General features: G+C 40.5%; 1 protein-coding gene and 1 long non-coding RNA gene across 2 annotated transcripts in view; one reads left to right on the top strand and one right to left on the bottom strand.

Moving 5' to 3' along the window:
• The first annotated feature begins 15 nt into the window (after nt 1-15).
• CSNK2A2 (casein kinase 2 alpha 2) overlaps nt 16-21438 on the top strand; it is a 39671-nt gene continuing 18248 nt past the window's right edge. Inside the window, exons 1-4 of the mRNA XM_032284057.1 lie at nt 16-220; nt 1012-1123; nt 11890-11991; nt 14745-14795. Coding sequence (XP_032139948.1) covers nt 117-220; nt 1012-1123; nt 11890-11991; nt 14745-14795 — 369 coding nt within the window. The 5' untranslated portion in view covers nt 16-116. The remainder of the gene's footprint in view (nt 221-1011; nt 1124-11889; nt 11992-14744; nt 14796-21438) is intronic.
• On the bottom strand, nt 9968-21318 carry LOC116555475. The gene is made up of 3 exons (XR_004270544.1): nt 21233-21318; nt 18644-18648; nt 9968-9998 (listed from the first exon to the last, which is right to left on the bottom strand). It is a non-coding gene; the product is annotated as an uncharacterized LOC116555475 (long non-coding RNA).

The following is a 21438-nucleotide window of genomic DNA, read 5'->3' as shown; positions in this document are numbered from 1 at the left end:
CCCGGCGGGTCCAGAGCCCGGCGGCCAGCCGCCTCCTCCGCCCGCCGCCCCGCGCCCCCCGCCGCGCCGCCGCCGCCACCCTCTGCGCCCCGCGCCGCCCCCCGGTCCCGCCCGCCATGCCCGGCCCGGCCGCGGGCAGCAGGGCCCGGGTCTACGCCGAGGTGAACAGCCTGAGGAGCCGCGAGTACTGGGACTACGAGTCTCACGTCCCGAGCTGGGGGTAAAGCCGCCGCCGCCGCCCCCCGCCGGGCCCGCCGACCCCTGCCCCCGCCCGGCCGCCCCCCGCGACCCGCACTCGGCCCGGGTGGTGTCTCCCGCCGATCCCTCCGCGGCCCCGCCGGAGACAGAGGTCCCGCTCTCGCACATGTCCTCGTCTTCCTCTTCCCTCCCCTTTACCCCCGTTTCGTCTCTTTCTCCCCGCTTTGCGCACCCCTTTCCCCCACGGAATGCTTTTTTACTCGGGGAGAAGTGTGGGGTGCACGGATCGGCGCTGGGTGGAAGTGAGGGAGCAGCCCTTCCTCACACTTTTGGGTTTCCACTAGGGTGGGAAGTCAACAGCTGTCCTCTGGAGCTATTAAAATTCGCTGCCTTTTCGGTTTTCTGAGATGAGGTGGTGGGAGGAAATTTCTTAAAGACGTCCACGTTTTTAAAACAGGGACTGTCTACCTTCAGGGTGTGAAACGGGAAGCAGGTGCTGTGGAGCCACGGGGCAGAGGGGGCACCCTCTAGGCCTTCAGGACGGGTGCTTTGTTTGCCCCTCTGGACTGGCTCAGAGCGTTGCCTTCCTACCCCATCTTCCCAAGTTAGGAGAGACCAATTAGGTTAGGAGCTCTGCAGAGCGAAGGGAGCCAAGATTACGTCGTGGCTTTCATTTAGGGAATGAGTTGTGACGTGATGTATAGACACTTCCAAGTGTTTGCCTGGCGGAAGCGGCTGGATGACGTGTGTAGTGGGCATAGGCTTGGCTAACCCCTAGTCCTGGCATTTATGTGTGTCTCTTACCTTTTACAGTAATCAAGATGATTACCAACTGGTTCGAAAACTTGGTCGGGGAAAATATAGTGAAGTATTTGAGGCCATTAACATCACCAACAATGAGAGAGTGGTTGTAAAAATCCTCAAGGTGAGTGTCCTATGAGTAATATGTAACATTTGTCCCCCCACAGGGCAAAAGGGTGTAAGCTACCCCAGTCATATTCTAGAATGGGCAGTGCAAGCTTGAATTTAATTATTTATTTCGAGTCAGAGTCTCACTCTGTCACCCAGGCTGGAGTGCAGATTATAGTTCACTGCAGCCTTCAACTCCTGGGCTCAGGTGATCCTCCCAACTCAGCCTCCCAAGTAGCTGGGACTACAGGTGCATGCCACCATACCCAGCTATTCAAAAAATTTTTTTTGTAGAGACAGGGTCTGGTCATGTTGCCCAGGCTGGTCTTAAACTCCTTAGCTCAAGCAGTCCTCCAGAACGACTCCTTGCAGGCCTCCCAAAGTTGCTGGGATTACAGGCATGAGCCACTGCGCCCAGCCCACACTCAAATTTTATTTCTCTGATGTCCCTTCATTCCTTCTTTTTCCACCCCATTTTTCTGTGAACTTTCAAGGAAATGTGCAGACTGGTCACAAATCTAAGCTCAACTCTAAGTTCAGGAAGGTGTTTGTTCTAAAATGTAAATTATAGGTGCCTAAAGCAAAAATTCCAAAAGGGCTCCATTTGTTAGAAAATAAATAGATATTCAAAAGACAAAAAAGCCATTCTCAATTTCAGGTCTCCTTGAGCACTGTGTTTGTTACTCTTGGTGCTTGATCTACCTTATTCCAGAAAGAAAGTTGGACAAAATTGGAGTGACTTCAGAAATGTATTTCCAGCCCAAGTGGAAGGAAATTCCTTAGTGGATAATCACTTTTTTTTTCTTCTTTGGCAGTAAAGTTTCAGGTGGCGTGGATACAGTGCACTAGTAGTGCTGAGAAGCTTATTGGGAAGCCAGAGAGCCATTGTTGCTTATCAGCTAGTAAAAATACGAAGAATTCACTTATAATTACTGAAGTAATCACTGGAACAAAACTATCTTAACATACGGTTTAGCGATCTCAGTTTGATAATGCTATGCTTTTGTTATCTCTTTGATGAAGATGATTTTAATGAGCATGAAGGGTTGGCTAAATTTTCCTTCAGGTAGATGATTAATTGTGTAGCTTTAATAATGTTTTATAGGGTACGGTAAAAAGTAATTCGTAGAATCTGTGATGGGTCCTCATTATTGCCAGATCATTTCATGTGGTACGTGTCATTCAATGAGAGACTGAGAAGATGGAAGAGTAATGGAAGCATTTTTGTATACATGTGATTTCCAGTGTGGCCCTTTTGCAGAGGTTCTGTGGACTAAGAATGTGGTATTGAAAAGCTGTTTCTGTGTAGTAGGGCAGCTGTGTAGGTAACCTGTGTTTAATGTGAGGGGTCAGGGTTAGCTTTCTGGTAATCACCTTTCAGAAAAATGATGAGCTCTATCACTCAATACATACTAGCCTAGTGATGAAGGAGCAGAATTGCAGGAAAGAGAAATAGACAGTTATTTGTGTTTTCAGACACACTAGGGATCGGAATCTGTGAGGAATTGATGTTGAAGATACTGAGTGTGACTCTTCTCTTCCCTAAATATGAATTGCACTTACGAAGTCACAAGGTGGTGGTGGTGGTTTTTTTAAGTCATACCTATAAAAGCCATACATTAGCTTTATGTACATAACCATAAGTTATTAGTAAACTGCTTCAAATCTAAGAAGCAAGGCATAAATTGAAATTAGGAATATCCACATTCTACTGCTGTACATTCGGAAGAATGAATTGCTGACTCTAAAGCAATTCCAGAAAAATGTCTAAACTTTTGTGCTATGGCAGCATTTTTAGAATAAGTGTACAATTTTCTGTGGTGCTTTTTTTCTTTTTCTTTTTTTTTTTTTTTTTGAAAGGAACGGCATTCAGGTGTATGTATAAATACCAGCGTGTTCATTTAGGAGAACATCACCTTGCTGCTTCGTCATCCAAAGAGCTTCATAGGGTCTAGCTTTATCCCTTACTCTTAAAGATTCTTAGCATATGTTGGGGAACCCAGTATGGAAGCTGCTGCAGGTTATTTTTACAGATGGGAGACCAAGGCACAGAGGAACTTATCTAACATCATTATGTTGATTGACCATTAGCCAGAATTCCCATTTCCTATTTCTTCATATCTCTTACTGCTCATTGAGCATTGGATTGTAGGATTCTAAAGCTGAGCACAAAAGCAAGTACCGGTGTCCTGGAATTAGACTTGGGAGGCCCCTTTGATACTCTAGTTAATAAAATGTTTCTTGTTTCTTGTCTCTTTTGACATTGTTTCTTTTCACAGTGCAGTCTAAACCACTAGTGAAAACTATACTCACTTCTTTGTGTTTTTTCAAAGCCTGGTGGCATTTCTATCCAGATTTTGTTCCTGTCTGAAAGATGGGGTAATACATCACTAATGGCATTATTGTGGTTTTAAAAAGAACAGGGTCTTTAGCCAAAGTTGTGATTCTTTATTCAAATAAGTTGAAGTTATGACTAATAGCTACTATTGTGGTGCTTGGTCATAGGAAATTAGGTCCTTAACGGAGTACCAGCTGCTCATAACTTGGAAGAATCTAGAACAGGCTTCCTTTTTGTATAAGCCTGCCATATTTTAGCTGCAGGATTGTATTATGCACATAGTGACCAAGATAGAGAGGGTATCTTTCTTGAAGACAAGCTGTCTTTTTTAGTCAGTAACATTTCATACCACTTCTTTCCAATATGTAAGAATGGGTGGATGATGAGTTACTACAGAGGAATTTTATATCATTTAATTTGCATTAGTAGATTTCCAGGTATTTTATTGATCAAAATAAATTGAGCTACTAAGTTGTTTTAGGAATTTAGAAACTGGTGAGGAAAATTTTACTGTGCATCCTCAAGTAATATTCAGTGGCTAAAATCTTAAAACTTTCCAATCAATAGAGAGGTTGTATCCTTTTTTGACAGATTGTTTTGAGGAAGAGGAGGAAAATGATAAGGGTTTATATGGCAGGGCAGAAAGCTACATTAGTGCTGAAAGTTTCATCTTTTAATTTTGAAAAATCAATTCTTCATTTCCTTTGTAACATCTCTTGGAAAAGGGTACACAGAAGTAAAAGTGGCCACTTTTGACAACTTTTAGCATCTTATGAACACTGCCTGTATGTGTAGATTTCAGCATTTCTTGGGGTTCTTGGGAAGCTTTCAGATTAAACTGCTATTGAAAGTTAAGAGCAACACTATTTTTAAAAAACAAATATATAGCATTTTGAATCAGTGCTAAAATGACTTGGAAATTCCCATATAAGTCTTCCTCTTAGTAGTAGTTATTTTATAAATAGCTTGACTATCCATTTTCCCGCAGATATTAATTCTTGAGCTTTAAACAAAGGATGGTGGTATTAAATTTTGCTTTTTAAGCATGTTTAGCATATTTGCAGATACTTTCTAAGTTTTGTGTTGTCAGTAGCTAGTGTTAAAAGGATGAGCGTTGGTTATACATCCTGGTTGGCAGCTTCATCATGAGCTGGTGATCTTTATGTTACATCAAAATGGTGCTTTCTCCTTTATTTCTAACTTCTCCTGTGGTAGGTTTTTTTACCCTCCATTTAGGAATCTATATGAAGACATCTTCCTGAAGCAATACATTAGTGGTATTTATCTAAATTTTTTGTAAATTCTAGTTTTCACTAATGTCTCATGGCATAAAAGTAGTGAAAACAGTATTGCTAAAGTATTGCTAACATTAAAAATAATGTTAAAAATTGTATGTGAACAAGGCTGTTTCTAACATTGTGGTAGGGGAGTCACGGATTAAGAGTGTAGTTAAGGCCGGGCACAGTGGCTCAAGCCTGTAATCCCAGCACTTTGGGAGGCCAAGGCGGGTGGATCACGAGGTCAAGAGATCGAGACCATCCTGGTCAACATGGCGAAACCCCATCTCTACTAAAAGTACAAAAAATTAGCTGGGCATGGTGGCGCGTGCCTGTAATCCCAGCTACTCAGGAGGCTGAGGCAGGAGAATTGCCTGAACCCAGGAGACAGGGGTTGCGGTGAGCCGAGATTGCACCATTGCACTCCAGCCTGGGTAGCAAGAACGAGACTCCGTCTCAAAAAAAAAAAAAAAAAAAAAGAGTGTTGTTAACCTGTGTCACACAGAATCACAGAATGTGGTGTTTAGAAACCATTAGAATCTAGGCCCTTTTTACAAATCAACCAAGACCCAGAGAAAGGATGTGTCTGCTCAGCATCATGTAGTCAGAGGGTGGAAGCACTCGGTGTAGGATCCTGTGTACCTGTCCTGAAGTCTTGGTAGATGTGAGGAGCATAATTAGGACATTTTCTGGATGTTTGACTTTGTGATGTACTGATCTGTACTGGAAGAATTGAGGGACACTCACCAGGAGTCAAATGAAGATAATTTGTTTCTAATGATTTTTAGTTATTTTTCTCAAAGGAAGTGTTTGACTTTGGTAGGTTGCTGGTTGAAGAGTGGAATCCAAGAGTCCTAGAGGGCTGTAGGGGCCCAGGGAGGGTTCTCTGTGATTTGTATCCACAGCAGCAAGTTTAATACTTAAATGAAATGCTACTTTACTGTCTTGGTTTGAAGCCTCAATAAGTAGTGTTTTTATGCTTTTTTTTTTTAACCCATAGAGCCCCTCCAGTCTCAGCATGATCACTTGCCAGATTTGGGGATTAACAGTTTTATCCCTTTAATACATGAGTTTATTTAAGAGCAAACCATGTGTGAAAAGAATATCTTGAGATAGTGTACCCATTTTTGTGTATAAAGCAGGGCTCCAGATAGTTTCTAGAGTTTAATTTCAGGATCTGCTGTCTTATAATCAGGGTGGTGTAGTGTATGAAGTGCTATAAATGAGAGCAGAAGGCTTGAGTTCCAGAACTAGCTTCTTGATTGATACCCACTTGACTGTTTTCTCATCTATGAAATAAGCATACATTTCCTGCTTAAGTCACAGAGTTGTTAGCAAAGTCAGGTAAACTGTATATTGATGGGTAGAGAGATAGATGATCATGTTTTTGAAAATCTACAAAATGCTTTTCTCAGGCCTAGGAAGCGGTCTGCCTGGATTCAGGTGTTAATTCCAACTGCAGACACTCTATGACATTGAACAGTTGCTTAAGTTCTCTGTGCCTTGATGTCCTTCCTCAAGTAAAACTGTTGATAGTGCTCTTCTAAGAGGATTAAATGTACTTAAAACAGTGCCTGGCCTGAGAAATCAGTAAAGTATAGTAGTAATGGCAATATTACAGTTGGGCCGTGCAAATGATTTTAAAGATAGAACCAATAGTAGAAAGGGTTGCAACGTTCTCTTGTTGTGATTCAAAGGGTCTGCTCTATGCCTTGCCTTAAAAAAAAAAAAAATTGGTGTTAAAACACATAACATAGGCTGGGTGCAGTGGCTCACGCCTGTAATCCCAGCACTTTGGGAAGCTGAGGCGGGCGGATCACCTGAGGTAGGAGTTCAAGACCAGTCTGGCCAATATGGTGAAACTCCATCTCTACAAAAAATACAAAAAATTAGCCGGGCATGGTGTCAGGCGCCCGTAATCCCCACTCCTCGGGAGGCTGAGGCAGGAGAATTGCTTGAACTCGGGAAGTGGAGGTTTCAGTGAGCTGAGATTGCACCATTGTACTCCAATCTGGGCAACAAAAGCAAAACTTGTCTGAAAAAAAAAAAAAGAAAAGAAAAAAAAAAATTAACAAACAAAATTGACCATCTTAACCATTCTTTTTTTTTTTTTTTTTTTGAGACGGAGTTTCGCTCTTGTTACCCAGGCTGGAGTGCAATGGCGCGATCTCGGCTCACCGCAACCTCCGCCTCCTGGGTTCAGGCAATTCTCCTGCCTCAGCCTCCTGAGTAGCTGGGATTACAGGCACACGCCACGATGCCCAGCTAATTTTTTGTAGTTTTAGTAGAGACAGGGTTTCACCGTGTTGACCAGGATGGTCTCGATCTCTTGACCACGTGATCCACCCGCCTCAGCCTCCCAAAGTGCTGGGATTACAGGCGTGAGCCACCGCGCCCGGCTTAACCATTCTTAAGTGTACAGTTCAGTGGGTAATGTTGTGCAGCCGTCACTACCATCCATCTCCATAACCCTTTTTCATCTTGTGAAATGGAGACTCTGTATCCATTAAACCGTAACTACCCATTTCTCCCTCCCCCCATTTCCTGGCAACAACTATTTTACTGTTTGTATGAATTTGACTACTCCAGGTACCTCATATAAGTGGAATTATACAGTATTTATCCTTTTGTGACTGGATTATTTCATACAGCATGATGGCATATTGTCCTCCAGGTTTATCAGCGTTGCATGTGTCAGAATTTCCTTCCATTTTAAGGCTACATAATTTTTCATTGTATGTATATACAACATTTTGTTTAGCCTTTTATCTATCAGTGGATGGGCTACTTCCATGTTTTAGTTATTGTAAATAATGCTGCTTTGAATGTGAGTGTACAAATACGTCTTGAAGGCTCTGCTTCACTTTTTTTTGGGTATAGACCCAGAAGTGGAATTGCTGGATCATAGGTAATTCAGTTTTTAATGTTTTGAGGAACTTTCCATAGTGGCTGTACCATTTTACATTCTGTCTACAATGTGCATGTGTGGCTATTTCTCCACATCCTCGCCTACACTTATTTTCTGGTTTTTTTGATAGCAGCCATCCTGACTTGTATGAGGTGGTATCTGATTATCATTTTGATTTTATGCCTTGCCTTTTTAAATAATTTTTTTTAATATCCTGAGAATAAATAATTATCCTCAAGGAGTTGATTGTGTAATTGAGATGATGAGACTTGAAAGATTAGAGGAAAAGTTTTCTGTGATGAAATAATGTTGCTCAGATAATGTTTTTAGTTAGCTCAGATGCAGTGGGTTTTAGGGATGCCACCGGCGTAGTCAAATACATGCCATTGTCCAGGCTGAACTTTGTTTTACCCTGTCCTTCCTCATTCCTGGCAACCATTGTTCATTGTAATTGTTCATTGCAGGTGATGAAATTAATATCTTAGTGGAGCAGTTGTTGGCTTGGTAGTAGAGTAAATGTTTGTAACCCAAATTGAGAGTTAGGAGCTGTTGATATATTTCTGCCTGGCTTGAATTTGTCAGTTCATTTTTACCACTTTGTCTATTAGACTTTGAGTTAAAAATTTTTTTTTTTTTTGGTTTGGAGAATAGCTAAACTTTGAATCTTTTAAACATATTCTGTGAATGGGAATATGTGAAACACAGATGGAAGCTTTTTCTAGGATGCAAAGTGAAATTGTGAGATTGTTGTGGAAATGTATGTGTGTTCTCTATTTTGTGTAACTGATGGTTACACAGACAGCTGTACAGAGCTATAGGCTCTGGACAGGAGAGTCGAAGCATCCTTATTTCTGTAAAACTCAGTTTATTTTCCTTAGGATGCCAACGATCCTCCTTTAAAGATCCTAACTTTTTATTTGTGATTCACATTAAAAGGATCACTTTCAGTTCCTCAGAGCCCATTGGTGGTTTCGCTTCTCGGGCGTCCCTCCAGTTCAGGGGAATAAACTGAGACTGAAGGGATCTACCTGTAGCCTAGTTCTTGATGGTTTGGAGGGAAGAGGCCTGGACTGTGGGTCAGCCACTTTCCTTTTTTATCATCTCTTGGTCTTTTGTCAGCATGTGAGGACTCTAGTTGCCATGGGACTTCTTTGTGCCACCTTCAGAGTTGCCCTGCTATTCCCAGTCTCTAGTTTGGGAAGTTGTTAGACAACTGGTGTACTGCAAAATGTGCTTCAGTTGCTATGTCAGATGCCTTTAGACATATTGAGCGATAGGTTAATCTTAACTGGGTTGTCCAGGCCTGACCTGTTGCTGAATAACCAGAGAGCAATGCAAGACTTTACGTGGAGCAGCATCATAAAGGCAACTAATGGGTTGCCCCTGTAAGGAGTTAGGAGGACTGTTAGGAGGAGAAGAGGTTTTTGGTGGATATAGGCCTCTGGCTGTGGGGTTTTTTCTCTCTGTTACCACTCCCACAGATCTATAGCTGCTTTCCAGTACTGGATGACAACTCTAGAATTTTCTTAAAAGGCATTGACTAAACTGGTAATATTGGCTGAATTTATAAGTACGGTGTCTCATGCCTGTAATCCCAGCACCTTGGGAGGCAGAGGCAGGCAGATCACCTGAGGTTAGGAGTTCAAGATCAGCCTGGCCAACATGGTGAAACCCTATCTCTACTAAAATACAAAAATATTAGGTGTGGTGGCACGTGCCCATAGTCCCAGCTACTTGGAAGGCTGAGGCATGAGAATCGCTTGAACCCGGGAGGCGGAGGTTGCAGTGAACTGAGATCATGCCACTGCACTCCAGCCTAGGCCACGGAGCGAGACTCCCTCTCAAAAAAAAAAAAAAAAAAAAAAAAAAACCACCTTTTCTTTTTCTTTTAACTTCTTAACATAATTTCAGACTTAAAAAAAAGTTGCAGGAATTCCCATATATGTTTCACCCAGATTCCTCAAATGTTAACATTTGCTTTATCCTTCTTTCTGTCTCATATATACATCTATATAATTAAATTTATGTTACATATTTTTTCCTGAATTGCTTGAGAGTAAATCGTAGTCATCCATAAATACTTGAGTATGCATTTCTTTTCTTTTTTTTTTTGTTTTTTTTGAGACGGAGTTTCGCTGTTGTTTCCCAGACTGGAGTGCAATGGCACGATCTTGGCTCACCGCAACCTCCGCCTCCTGGGTTCAAGCAATTCTCCTGCCTCAGCCTCCCGAGTAGCTGGGACTACAGGCACGCACCATCATGCCCAGCTAATTTTTGTATTTTTAGTAGAGACGGGGTTTCACCTTGTTGACCAGGATGGTCTCGATCTCTTGACCTCGTGATCCACCCGCCTTGGCCTCCCAAAGTGCTGGGATTATAGGCGTGAGCCACCGCGCCCAGCCGCATTTCTTAAAAATAAGAAGTATCTTACATAACCCTACAATGCCTCATTCAAAAATCAGAAGGTAACAGTTGATGCAATGCTGTTAGCTAATCTACAACTCTCATTCACATTTGCCTGTTATCCTTATAATGTTCTTTATAACAAAGGAAAATCCCAGATTACATGATTATATGCAGTTGTAGTCATGTGTTACATTCAGTTGTCACATTTTAAAAATCTGCAAGAGTTGCTCAGTTTGTTTCATGACATTGACATACTTGAATCTTACAGGCCAGTTATTTTGTAGTGTGTCCTTTCCTGGCTATTTTTTGATTGGATTGTACAGTGCTTTTTTGCCCCAAAGTTTCGAGCTCCCTCGTTAACGGAAAAGGACTAAGGAGTAAGGTTTCTAAGTGGAGTCGGGGAACATGCACAGCAGCCATATCTGCTCTCCTGGGAATCCTGGCATAGAGGGCAGAGAGTGGATATCATCATGGCAGCTGGTTCACAAGGACGCAGCGCGAGTCCAGTCTCTGAGTTGAGCACCCTGTCATAGGTGATGCAAGAGCTCTGTGTTTCATAGTCCTCTCTCTCTCTGTTTCGTTGTGTGTTCAAAGCTGTTTCTTAGTGACCAACAAAAGATGAAGGTTTCTCTGGCATGTGTGTATGTTACCTTTTCCCCCTCCCCTCCCCTTACCCACCCCACACACAGGCTTTTTAAGTCTTGCTTTATTATTTCTTGGCAAATCCATTGACCTCTCTTTGCCTCTGCTATTATAACAGTGTTTCAGTGATGAAATACTCTTTTTCCTTAGTTACGTTTCTCTGTTAGCCACACTTGGGAAACAAAAGCACTATGGCAAGAGTATAGCATGCAGTCAGACTGCCCAGCTTTGATTCCTGCCCCACTCTGCCATGAGCTGTGTGATCTTGGGCAGATAGCTCAACTCTGCTATGCAGAGACTTTGTGAAGATTAAAAATGACATTATTAGATAATAAATTACTAAAAATATGAAAATAATAATACTTATCATTTATTGGGTGCTTACTGTTTTCCGGTCACCACTCTGAGTGCCTTATAAAGCATACTTGATTATGATAGACTTACTTTTTCAGAACTGCTTCTATTCTTCTTCGAACTCTTCAGCTCATTTAAGACAAGAAATAATGTGTGTAATGACAATAATTATGTTTAAAGTGTTTAATCTTTCCAGCAGACTGAAAAGTTAGATAGAAGTTTTCAGTCACTGTTGTATCAGATTGATTTCTCCTTTCCTGATTGAACATCTCTCTCTTTAGGAATGGGATCTGTTGGGAAACATTAACTGGCTCTGTGCTGATTTCAGGTTCTAGATATTAAGGAAATGGGAGTGGCGACAGGAAATGAGAGCCGGCAGCTGGGAAGCAAGTTTGTAACTTGATATCAGTGAACTGGTCTTTCACTCCTGAAAGACAAAATTACATGTAACTCATTGGAAGAGCAGGTGTCTCACCATTTTGTTTCGGTTTTTCCGTTTGTGAATGCATGATATACAGCTGTTCAGAGCTATATTTTCCACTTGGCAGTTATCTAGTAAGCAGGAGTTTTATTTTTAAAGTGTGATCTGGGTATTCAAAATTTTTCAGTGCCCTCAGTGTAACTACTTCACGATCTTGACACATAAGCTGTATGAGTCTGTAAATTATTTAACTTAAAGGTTCTTACAGGCAAGCCCATTCTATTTCAGTTTTTTCTCTTCTAATTTAGGCATGCTCTTTAATGCAACAGAGTGTACAAGATAGCGTACTGTCCATCTGATTGGCTAACATTGCTTTAAAGTTTTATTTATTAACTTCAGAAGGAGTCTCACTTCTGATTACTCTTGTGTATTTAAGCCAGTGAAGAAAAAGAAGATAAAACGAGAGGTTAAGATTCTGGAGAACCTTCGTGGTGGAACAAATATCATTAAGCTGATTGACACTGTAAAGGATCCTGTGGTAGGTGCCAAATGGTTGGGGGAGTATACTAGTAGACTGGGGTGTGGATATAGGGGTTGGTTAACACACAGAATCTCAAATAATGATATAGTGGGGATGATGGTGTTTGTCTTAACTACTGACTTGTTTGAAAACCAGAAAAAATTCATGGTGGCCCAGTGATAAAACAGCTACCACCACTGCGAAGGAACCTAAAAGTGTATAGAGAAAACCGGGCGCGGTGGCTCACGCCTGTAATCCCAGCACTTTGGGAGGCCAAGGTGGGCAGATCACAAGGTCAGGAGATCAAGACCATCCTGGTCAATATGGTGAAACCCCGTCTGTACTAAAACTATAAAAATTAGCTGGGTGTGGTGGTGCGCACCTGTAGTCCCAGCTACTTGGGAGGCTGAGGCAGGAGAATTGCTTGAACCCGGGAGGCAGAGGTTGCAGTGAGCCGAGATTGCACCATTGCATTCCAGCCTGGGCAACAAGAGCAAAACTCTGTCTTAAAAAAACAAAACAAAACAAAAGTGTACAGAGAAAAATCCCTCTTCTGAGTTTGTACTTCACTATTTTGATTCAGCCCACAAATGTTTGCTGAATATCTCCTTTAAGCCCCTGCCTCTCTCCAGTTTTGAAAGTTCATTACTGTACCTCACTTAAGTAAGCATGACATTTGAAAATCTGGGTTTACACAGGAAATGATGAATAGCTCCACGTGGACACCTGGCATAAAGGCCTGAGCAGGTCCCCACTCTACCGACTCCTTGAAGAAGTCTTGCTCTTTCCCTTAATTCAGCATTTGCCCTTAGGGCTCACGTCACATATGTAGATAAACTAAAATATTTTTGTTAATGCTTAAAGTTTAGTCATTGTAGATGTTCTGTTTAATTTTTTCTTTTCCTAGGGAGTAACAACCTTAGGTGTTTTTGATTAGCTAAGATTAGAGACACCTCACCTCCCCATTTTTATACCCTCTCCTGTCCCATTGCTGTTCTCCACCTGCTCTACCTCAGATATTTCCCTGTTCTCCTCCCATGGTAGTTTTGTTACTTAAAGAAATAGGTTTTTGCTTCTGGCTGCTAAAGACATCCTCATAATAATGTAGTAGCTAACATGCATTGAGTGCTTACTATATGCCAGGCACATTCCAAGTGCCCAACTGTGTCATGTCACTCAGTCCTCACAACAGTCCATTGGGGTAGGTAACATTTATTGTTCACATTGTACAGATGAGAAAACTGTAGTTTGCAGAAGTTAAAAAGTTTACTCAAGATTACACAGTAATCTTGAACTGAAGGTCCATAAGGCAAGTTTTTCCTTCTGGACCCTGAAAAGACTGAGAAGGGAAGGGATGGTTGTATGCCAGATTGTAACTAGTTTGGCCTTTAAGATATATCCTGTCCTTTTAGCACAGTTTGATTTTATAATGACTAGTTCTAGACTGCCTCATGTTTGAAAATAGACTGCATTAAAAATGAGTACACATTGAAAAGTGAGCACCATGTAAAAATAGGAATTTCAAAATAATTTTAAAAACGTGAGTATGTGGTACACCAGGAGCTTTTTTTTTTTTGCTTTTAACGAAACTTAGTGATACATCTTATTTTTGTAATTTGTTTAAGTGTGTGTGTGTTTTACATGATACATAAGACAAGTAAATTGAAGTTGACAAAAATCAACAGGGACCTCTTGTGTGTTAGAAGATCAGGCTTACTTCACAGCCTGTACAGAGAGATGGTAATGTTGATGAAACCCTTATAGCTTCAGGCTGGTGAAGAATTACTTAATCATGGCTGCTACTGGGGCTGCTGTTTGGACTCTGAGTTGTCCTCAAACAGAGATGCATGCTGCCCTGTGGCCTGTTTCCTAGGTAACTTTTACATGGTCCTTGAGCAAAAGATTCTAGATGATTTTTTTTCCCCCGTAGTCCCGTAAGTCTGCTTTCTCCCAATTTTGAAAGCTTATTACTGCCAATTAGCATGATTTTACTTTACTTAAGGAAATCTGATATTTGAAAATGTAGATTTACACAAGATAATATTGAACATTTTTGTCCTCATTGGATTAAAGATTATAGTGCTTTAAAAATATTGATTATATATGAGTTTTTAGGAACAGGCCTGCTTGATAAGATGAGACAATTTTTAATGGTCTCTAGTCAAGGCAGTAATAGTATAGTGTAGTTTATTGATAATGTCACGGATGGTTATATTTTCCTTTTGGACCCCCAAAAGACCTATGATACACTCCCAAAACCTATGATAATTCTGTCAAGCACAATTCTGGCTTGCTAAACTAAGATGAAAATGTGTCACTTTTTTTTTTTTTGTATATAGTTGGCAAACTGGAACAATACAGGGTGTAAATCCTCACATAACCATTGAAGATTGGTTAAGGCCCTTGGTAGGTTATTCACAGAATACATTCCTTTTAAAACTTTTAAGAAATTTTCAATCATTTTCAAAAGTAAATGAATAATATAATGAATCTTCCTTCACACATGACCCAACTTTAGCAGTTAATCAGCCGTGGCCAACCTTGTTTCATCTATACTCCCACCACTTCCTACCTCCCACTATCCCCAGTTATTTTGAAACAAATTCCAGACATCATAAAATTTCAAGAGAATACTTTTCTTGACAGGCTGTCCCCGATAAGCGAATCCCTTTGTTACCTAAGTGGGATTTGGGGATGGGCCATTTTGGCAGAAGCAGATTATATTGATAATTGTTTGGATACTTAAAAAGCATTACTATTCTCTTTTACAGTCAAAGACACCAGCTTTGGTATTTGAATATATCAATAATACAGATTTTAAGGTGCGTATGCTTTTCTTTCTGGCATGGGGTTAACGGGGTGAGGGGGAGGTGGTAATAAGTACTGTGTACTCCAGAACCCAAGCAGCCAGGGCTGTCATTGATGAGAGTAGGAAATAACAGATTGGGTTCCTTAAAGCGTGAATACAGGATGCATTAGGGTTCTTGCATTGGGTGAAATTACTCATCACCCTTTGCCTTGCCTATTCCAGGAGTAACTGCTCGGCTGGGTCTAAGCTAATGCCTCATCTGTAACACTCCTGTTTTAGGCAGCATAGCTTAAATTGTATGTTAACTTTGATTTTCGTACGAGATCTTACTTTGCCGAGAGGAAGGGTTAGACTGATGCAAGGCTCTTGTGAAAAGAAGCTATGCTTTGGATTCAGTGCGGTCAAATAATGAATGTGTGTTTGTGCACGTGACGTACAAAGAAATGGATTCAGAAAAACCAGAGTTCAGTGCTTTAGAAGAGGCCTATCCCGAGTTTTTAACATTTTCTTATAATGTAAATTATTTTAGACATTGACATGTTTAAGTAAAATCACGATTTTAAACTGGTTTTTCACAAATTTTATTGTTCAAACATTAAAACCTTAATTTCGATCAAGGTTTTTGGGGTTGGGCCTGCTAGATATGGTAGAAACTCTTTTTTAGAGCATAATTTGAAAACCAATACACAAACAAAATAGCGTTGATTTTCAGGGGCATTTAGAGGACTTGTAGTTGATTGTAACTCTGTCAGTGAATAAGAGACTTGTGATTTTGTTGTGACAGGAGCTAGAGACAAAAAATCAGCAGTTGAAAGATGTTGGTATCAGGAGGGATGGTTCTGGGTGAAAATAGAACCTTATTCTCACACTTAATTTTTCTTAATCACTTTAAAATGACTAAAACAAGGTCAATTAGTGAAAAGTAAGCAAAAGAAGATATTTCGACTTATAAAACAATAAGTAGGAAGTTTTACGTGTAGAGCACTTCCCACATGTGATAGATTTTCTTGTTAATGTGACCCTTTACAGGTGAAATCAGCAATGGACTCTAAAATTAAACGGGGTGTAAATTTTTTCATTCAATAGCGTAACAGCACTTAGCTGGTAGGGTACTGTGCTGTTACGTACGTGTAGCTGATCCTGTGAATCACCCAGGTTTATCCTGGTATATGTGAGTGGGAATGTGTGTGCATGCCTTAGAAAACCAGACAGACTTTAATGAAACCAAACATTTTCCTAATGCAAAAGTTTAAAGGCTGATCTGAATGGAACTTCATAGTGCAATTCCCCAAGTTTTAAATGCCTGTGCCTCGTTAATGAGTTTTTACCAATTGTCAAGCTACACGTGTAGAATTTTACCTCTGCATTTTGTATTTCTTAAAGTGACATCTGCTCTGTTGATTTAACAACATGCTAAAGATCAATTAGTGGGAATTCTAATTTCTTAGAGAAATTCTCTCTGGGGTCTTAACCCTCAAAGGGGATGTTTCATGCATTCTCTCATAGCTTTCTTTAAAGGGATCATGAGAAATTCATGTTTTTTTGAGGCCTGCATATCTGAAAGCATTTTTATTTTGTCCTGCCAATTAGTGTACTTGCTAGAGTATAGAATTCTTGATTATAATTCATAATTTCCTTGATTTTGAAGAGATTGTTCCAGTATTACCACTGAAGCCATTCTGGTTTCATCTTATGCGATGGTTTTGTTGTTTTTATGTTTTTCCTCTGGAAGCTTTTAGGATTTTCTCATTTCCAGTCTTCTGAAATTTCACAATGACGTGCCTTCATATGGGTCCCTTTTATCTTTTGTTCTGCATACTTGCTGGGCCTTTTCCCCTCTGTTTTGGAAAAATATTTTTAATGTTCTTTGATTTTTCTCCCCTTTCTTCTTTGTTCTCACTTTCCAGAACTCATTCAAATGTTAGACTTCACATCTTACAGCTCCATTTTGGTCTCAGAACTTTTTAAAATAGTATCCTGTTCTTTTATGTTTTATGTAATACCTTCTATTTTCTCACTAAGAATATTGTATTTTTCCCCTTCATACTTTTTCCTCTATCTTTGTGTGTGAGTTTTTGTTATTTGTCTCTGGATGGTTCTTGAATGTCTGCTTATTGCTCTAAAGAGCCATCAGCTGCCCCTGTCTCAAGGATGCAAACTTAGCTGCTGGTATCTTAGCCTCAAGTTGAGAACCATGGGGAGTGTGGTGCACACTTCACCTAATTCTCCAGTTTTCAATGTGGCATCTTAAACCCATTTTTCTGTTTCCACTGCACTCTGTCTGCTCTTTTAGACCAACATTGGGGGTCCCCAGTCCTGAGCCTTTCTGACGTTGTTCAGTTTGAAGCTGTTTGCTTCTGGCCCCCTTTCACTGTTGGTAGAGACACGTTTTCTAGCTTCACAATGTTGTTTCTTCTGTCTTCTTAGTTCTTATGATTTAATCTCCCTGCCCCTTTTACTGATACTTTAGAGGAGTTTCAGGTAGAGCAGAGGTGTTTGATCTGCCATGTTTAACTGGAGGTCCCCTTTGAATGTTCAAGGCATGATATTTTAGTCAACTTAAGAGATCATTAAATATCAGATGGCAGATGTGTATTTTTTGAAGAGCAAATCATGGCAGGAAAATTATATTCTTTTCCAGATAGTATGGCAGGCCACAAACAGAGAATTATTCAGTTCAATGTCCTGAGGTCCTTTAATCTTTTTATTTTGTCCTGTGTCCATCTTACTAGGAAAGTTTGTTTTTATTTTTTACCTTTTTCATTTTAGTGTAAAGTCTATTAATAACTGGTTTTAAGGTTATCACCCGGAGAGTGTTTGTCCCTGGCTTAATATCAGGGCGAATTAACAGTGATGCAGCCCACAGCCCATTCTTTTCCGTATTTTATATTGGTGAAATGGATTATAAATTTTGATCTCTGATTTTATTTTATCATAGGGTCCTTCTCTAAATTTGGTATCAAGGTTATATTTGATGTAACATAGATCGAGTAGCTTTTCCTCTTCCTATTCTCTACAAGTTTATATATTAGATAGGTATTATCTGGGTACATGTCTTTCAAGGGTGGGAGGAAGACTTTGAACTTCCCTTTTTAAAGCGTTTTATAGGTTAAAGGTTTATCCAGGTTATCTATCTCTTCTTGAGCCTATTTGGATAATATGTATTTTATTCACTTTGAATTTGATTGACATAATTCTCTTAGAACTTAAAAACTATACTGTTGACTGGTCACTTAAAAAAAAAAAAACCTCTGGCGTATCTGTAGTTATCCTTTCCTTCACATTTTTAAACAGTGTGTGTGCCTTTACTCTTTTTCCTTTTAAATCAGTCTTTCTAGAGATCTCTTATTAATCCTTTAAAAGAACCAGCTTTTTGATTTTATTGCTCAGCTGTTATTTTTGTTAGTTGTTTTCTTTCTGCTCCTATCTTATTTTTCTTCTTTCTTCCTTCAACCTTGTTGGGCTCTCAGTGGTTTTCTTCATCATTTCTCGAGTTGAATTAAACTCGTCTTTGTTTTTCTTGGCAATACATATGCTTAAGTTTGTACAACCCTAAGCATCGTTTTACCTGCATCCGTGGTTGTAGAACTCACTTCTGGATAGTTTTCAAACTAGAAGTCCAAACTGCAACATTGTGAATTTGCATTTTTCTCCCCAGACTTTTTACTTTGAAAGGTAGAAAGAGTAGCACGATCAGTACCCTTGTACCCCTCACCTAGATTTACCAGTTGTTACTGTTTTGCCACATTTACAGTTATTTCTCTCCCTGTCCCCTAACCCTCTTTCTATTTCTCTCTCTCTCTCTCTCTTTCTCTTGGGAGACAGAGTCTTGCTCTGTCGCCCAGGCTGGAGTACAGTCACCTGATCTTGGTTCAGTGCAGCCTCTGCCTCCCAGGTTCAAGTGATTCATCTGCCTCAGCTTCCCAAGTAGCTGGGCCTACAGGCGTGCACCACCACACCCGGCTAATTTTTTTTATTTTTAGTAGAGACAGGTTTTTACCATGTTGGCCAGGCTGGTCTTGAACTCCTTACCTCAGGTGATCTGCCCACTTTGGCCTCCCAAAGTGCTGGGATTACAGGTGTGAGCCACCACACCCAGCCTCTCCTATCTCTATTTTATCTTTTTGCTGAGCCATTTTAAAGTAAGTTGCAGACATCATTATGATACATCAGTTGTAAATATGCTAGCACTGAAGCTAGGCTGTTTTCCTCCGCAAACCACGATACTCTTAGTACACCGAAGAACTTTTATGTTTATACAATATTGCCATCTAAGACAAAGTTCACACTCAGAAGTTTCTCTCTGGTTATTGTTTCAGCAATGTCCTTCGTAGCTGTGTGTTTGTGAATGTATGATCCAGGATCCAGTTGAAATTTTTAAAAATTTCTTTGCACTATGTTCAGAGAACATGACCTGTATAATGTTAATTATTTGGGATTTGTTGATGGTTGCTTTGTAACTTTAGCACATGATCATTTTTTATACCAAACTTGTTAATTTAGTTTAGAATTATGGTCTACTAATTTTTTTTTCTTGTATTTCACCTTCTGGTGGAGGTATTGGTTTGGTCAGTTTCTCCTTAAAATCAAGTTTTTATGCTTCATATATGCCAAAACTGTAATAAATATATTTTAGAGCAAGACAAAGCTTCAGAGTGAATGAGAAAAGCCAATCTGTAAGAGTTGGAATGAATAATTGCAGCAACTTTGCATACTTAAAATTTGTGTCTCAGGCCAGGCATGGTAGCTCACACCTGTAATTCCAGCACTTTGGGAGGCCAAGGTGGGCAGATCACCTGAGGTCAGGAGATTGAGATCAGCCTGGCTAACATGGAGAAAACATGTCTCTACTAAAAATACAAAAAATTAGCCAGGCGTGGTGGCATATACCTGTAAGTCTCAGCTACTGGGGAGGCTGAGGCAGTAGAATCACTTGAACCTGGGGGACAGAGGTTGCAGTGAGCGGAGATCTTTCCATTTTACTCCAGCCTGGGTGACAGAGCAAGACTCTGTCTCAATTTAAAAAAAAAAAAAAAAAAAGTGTCTCAAGGGAAGCTAAGGTACTATTTTGAAATACAAAAAAGGATTTTGATAAGACATTCCAAATGGGCTCCATCCCAAGAAGCTGGTAGAGTCACATTGATATTTGGAGAATTTCTAAATTGCTCACATATAGAGGTAAATCACCACTTAGTAGATGATGTGAGGCCTGAGTTCACAGACTAAATACAGTTTCCTTAATTGGGGAAACAGCTGTACTTCTTTGTCACTGTCATGTATGTTGTTATAGGTTGTTGACATTTTGTTATTTCCTTGTAGGAAAATAAGTGACATTTTCACGTGACTTGTAATAACTTTGATCTGCTTGATTAAAGATTTATTCTACTTCCTTAAATTTCTAAAAATGTTGACCTTGGTGTTATTCTGGATCTTGGGGGTTACTTGTAAACAATTCTTAAACTGGTGACTAGTACAGTAAACACCTTTTTTGCTTTGACTTTATATATCCCACCACTTTTTCTTCTCTCTACACATGACTTCAGGGATTTATGGGCACGGACTAACCAGAGCTACCTGGGAAGCTTTCTTGTAAAGTGTGATCTTCCCGAAGGTCATGGTGGGAATGGGGTCCTTGAATCCGTGGCTCACGGTGATGGAGCTGAATTGCAGCTGGAGTCTGAACAGCTGTTCATATGCCTACGGTAGCAGCAAGGCCCACATATGGTCATGCCATTGTGGGTGTCTGTGGTTTTAGACCATGGGGGCCCTGGTTCAGATGATCAAATTACAATTTCTGCCATTCTTTTCCTTAGACTTTTTGGAGCTAATTAAAAGGCCCAGGAAATTTCCACTTTTTAAGTCGTTTAGTTTTTGAAAATGTAAGCAAAGCTGACTTCCTGCCAGCATTTTGCAGTGGATTTTTTAATAATGTTCTCCCCATAGCTGGCTAAGGAGAAGGGAGGGAAAGTGTGGTTCTTGTGACGTTCCTCTTTCTAATGTGTCATGGACTCTTGATACTTCTGTTTCTTGGAAAATTGCTTCTGTTTTTGTTCCACTGACTATGAACATTGAAAAAACATGTATGCAAGACAGAACTGCCATACGTGGTGTTTGGTGTATGAAGCACCTGTTCTTCTGCTGTGTGAGGATTTAGTTTGTGGTTGGAGCTGAGTGTGGGAAGTGGGAGTGGTATGGAGTGGGTTGTTGAGTGGGCCATTGGCATACTTGGGTCGTGGGGGGAGTTCAGAGATCTTTTATCACCAAATTTGATGAGTCTGCCACCAGCCACTGTACCCATTTCTCCCAATCATATGCGTATGCCATGAAGCACAGGGAATGTTGGCATGGGATTCTTGGGGGTCTGGACAAAGCACACAGCAGAGTGAGGAATCACCGTGAGAACTCGAGGTCACCACCAGTCCCTGTGTGAGGAATGTTAACTCTGGGGACGCTGTGTTCTTAATGGTGTCCTGTGCACAGCCATGTTGGAGAGTCAGTGGCATGGAGACCGAGAAGGAAGGTATCATTGTCAGCTCTGTAGAGAGCAAACAGGTTGGGTTTGGCTTTCCAGGCTAAGGTGGAGCAGGGCTAGAGAGGAGAGAATGGAGGCAGCAAACACGGGCTTGTTTTGTTAGTTAGGGACTCCTGGGGGGTGC

Source organism: Sapajus apella, unplaced genomic scaffold (genome assembly GCF_009761245.1).
Source record: "Sapajus apella isolate SASKATOON/1434 unplaced genomic scaffold, GSC_monkey_1.0 scaffold15, whole genome shotgun sequence".
Lineage (NCBI taxonomy): Eukaryota > Metazoa > Chordata > Mammalia > Primates > Cebidae > Sapajus > Sapajus apella.
Note: the sequence above shows the minus strand (reverse complement) of the source record. Positions and strands in the feature narration are given on the sequence as shown.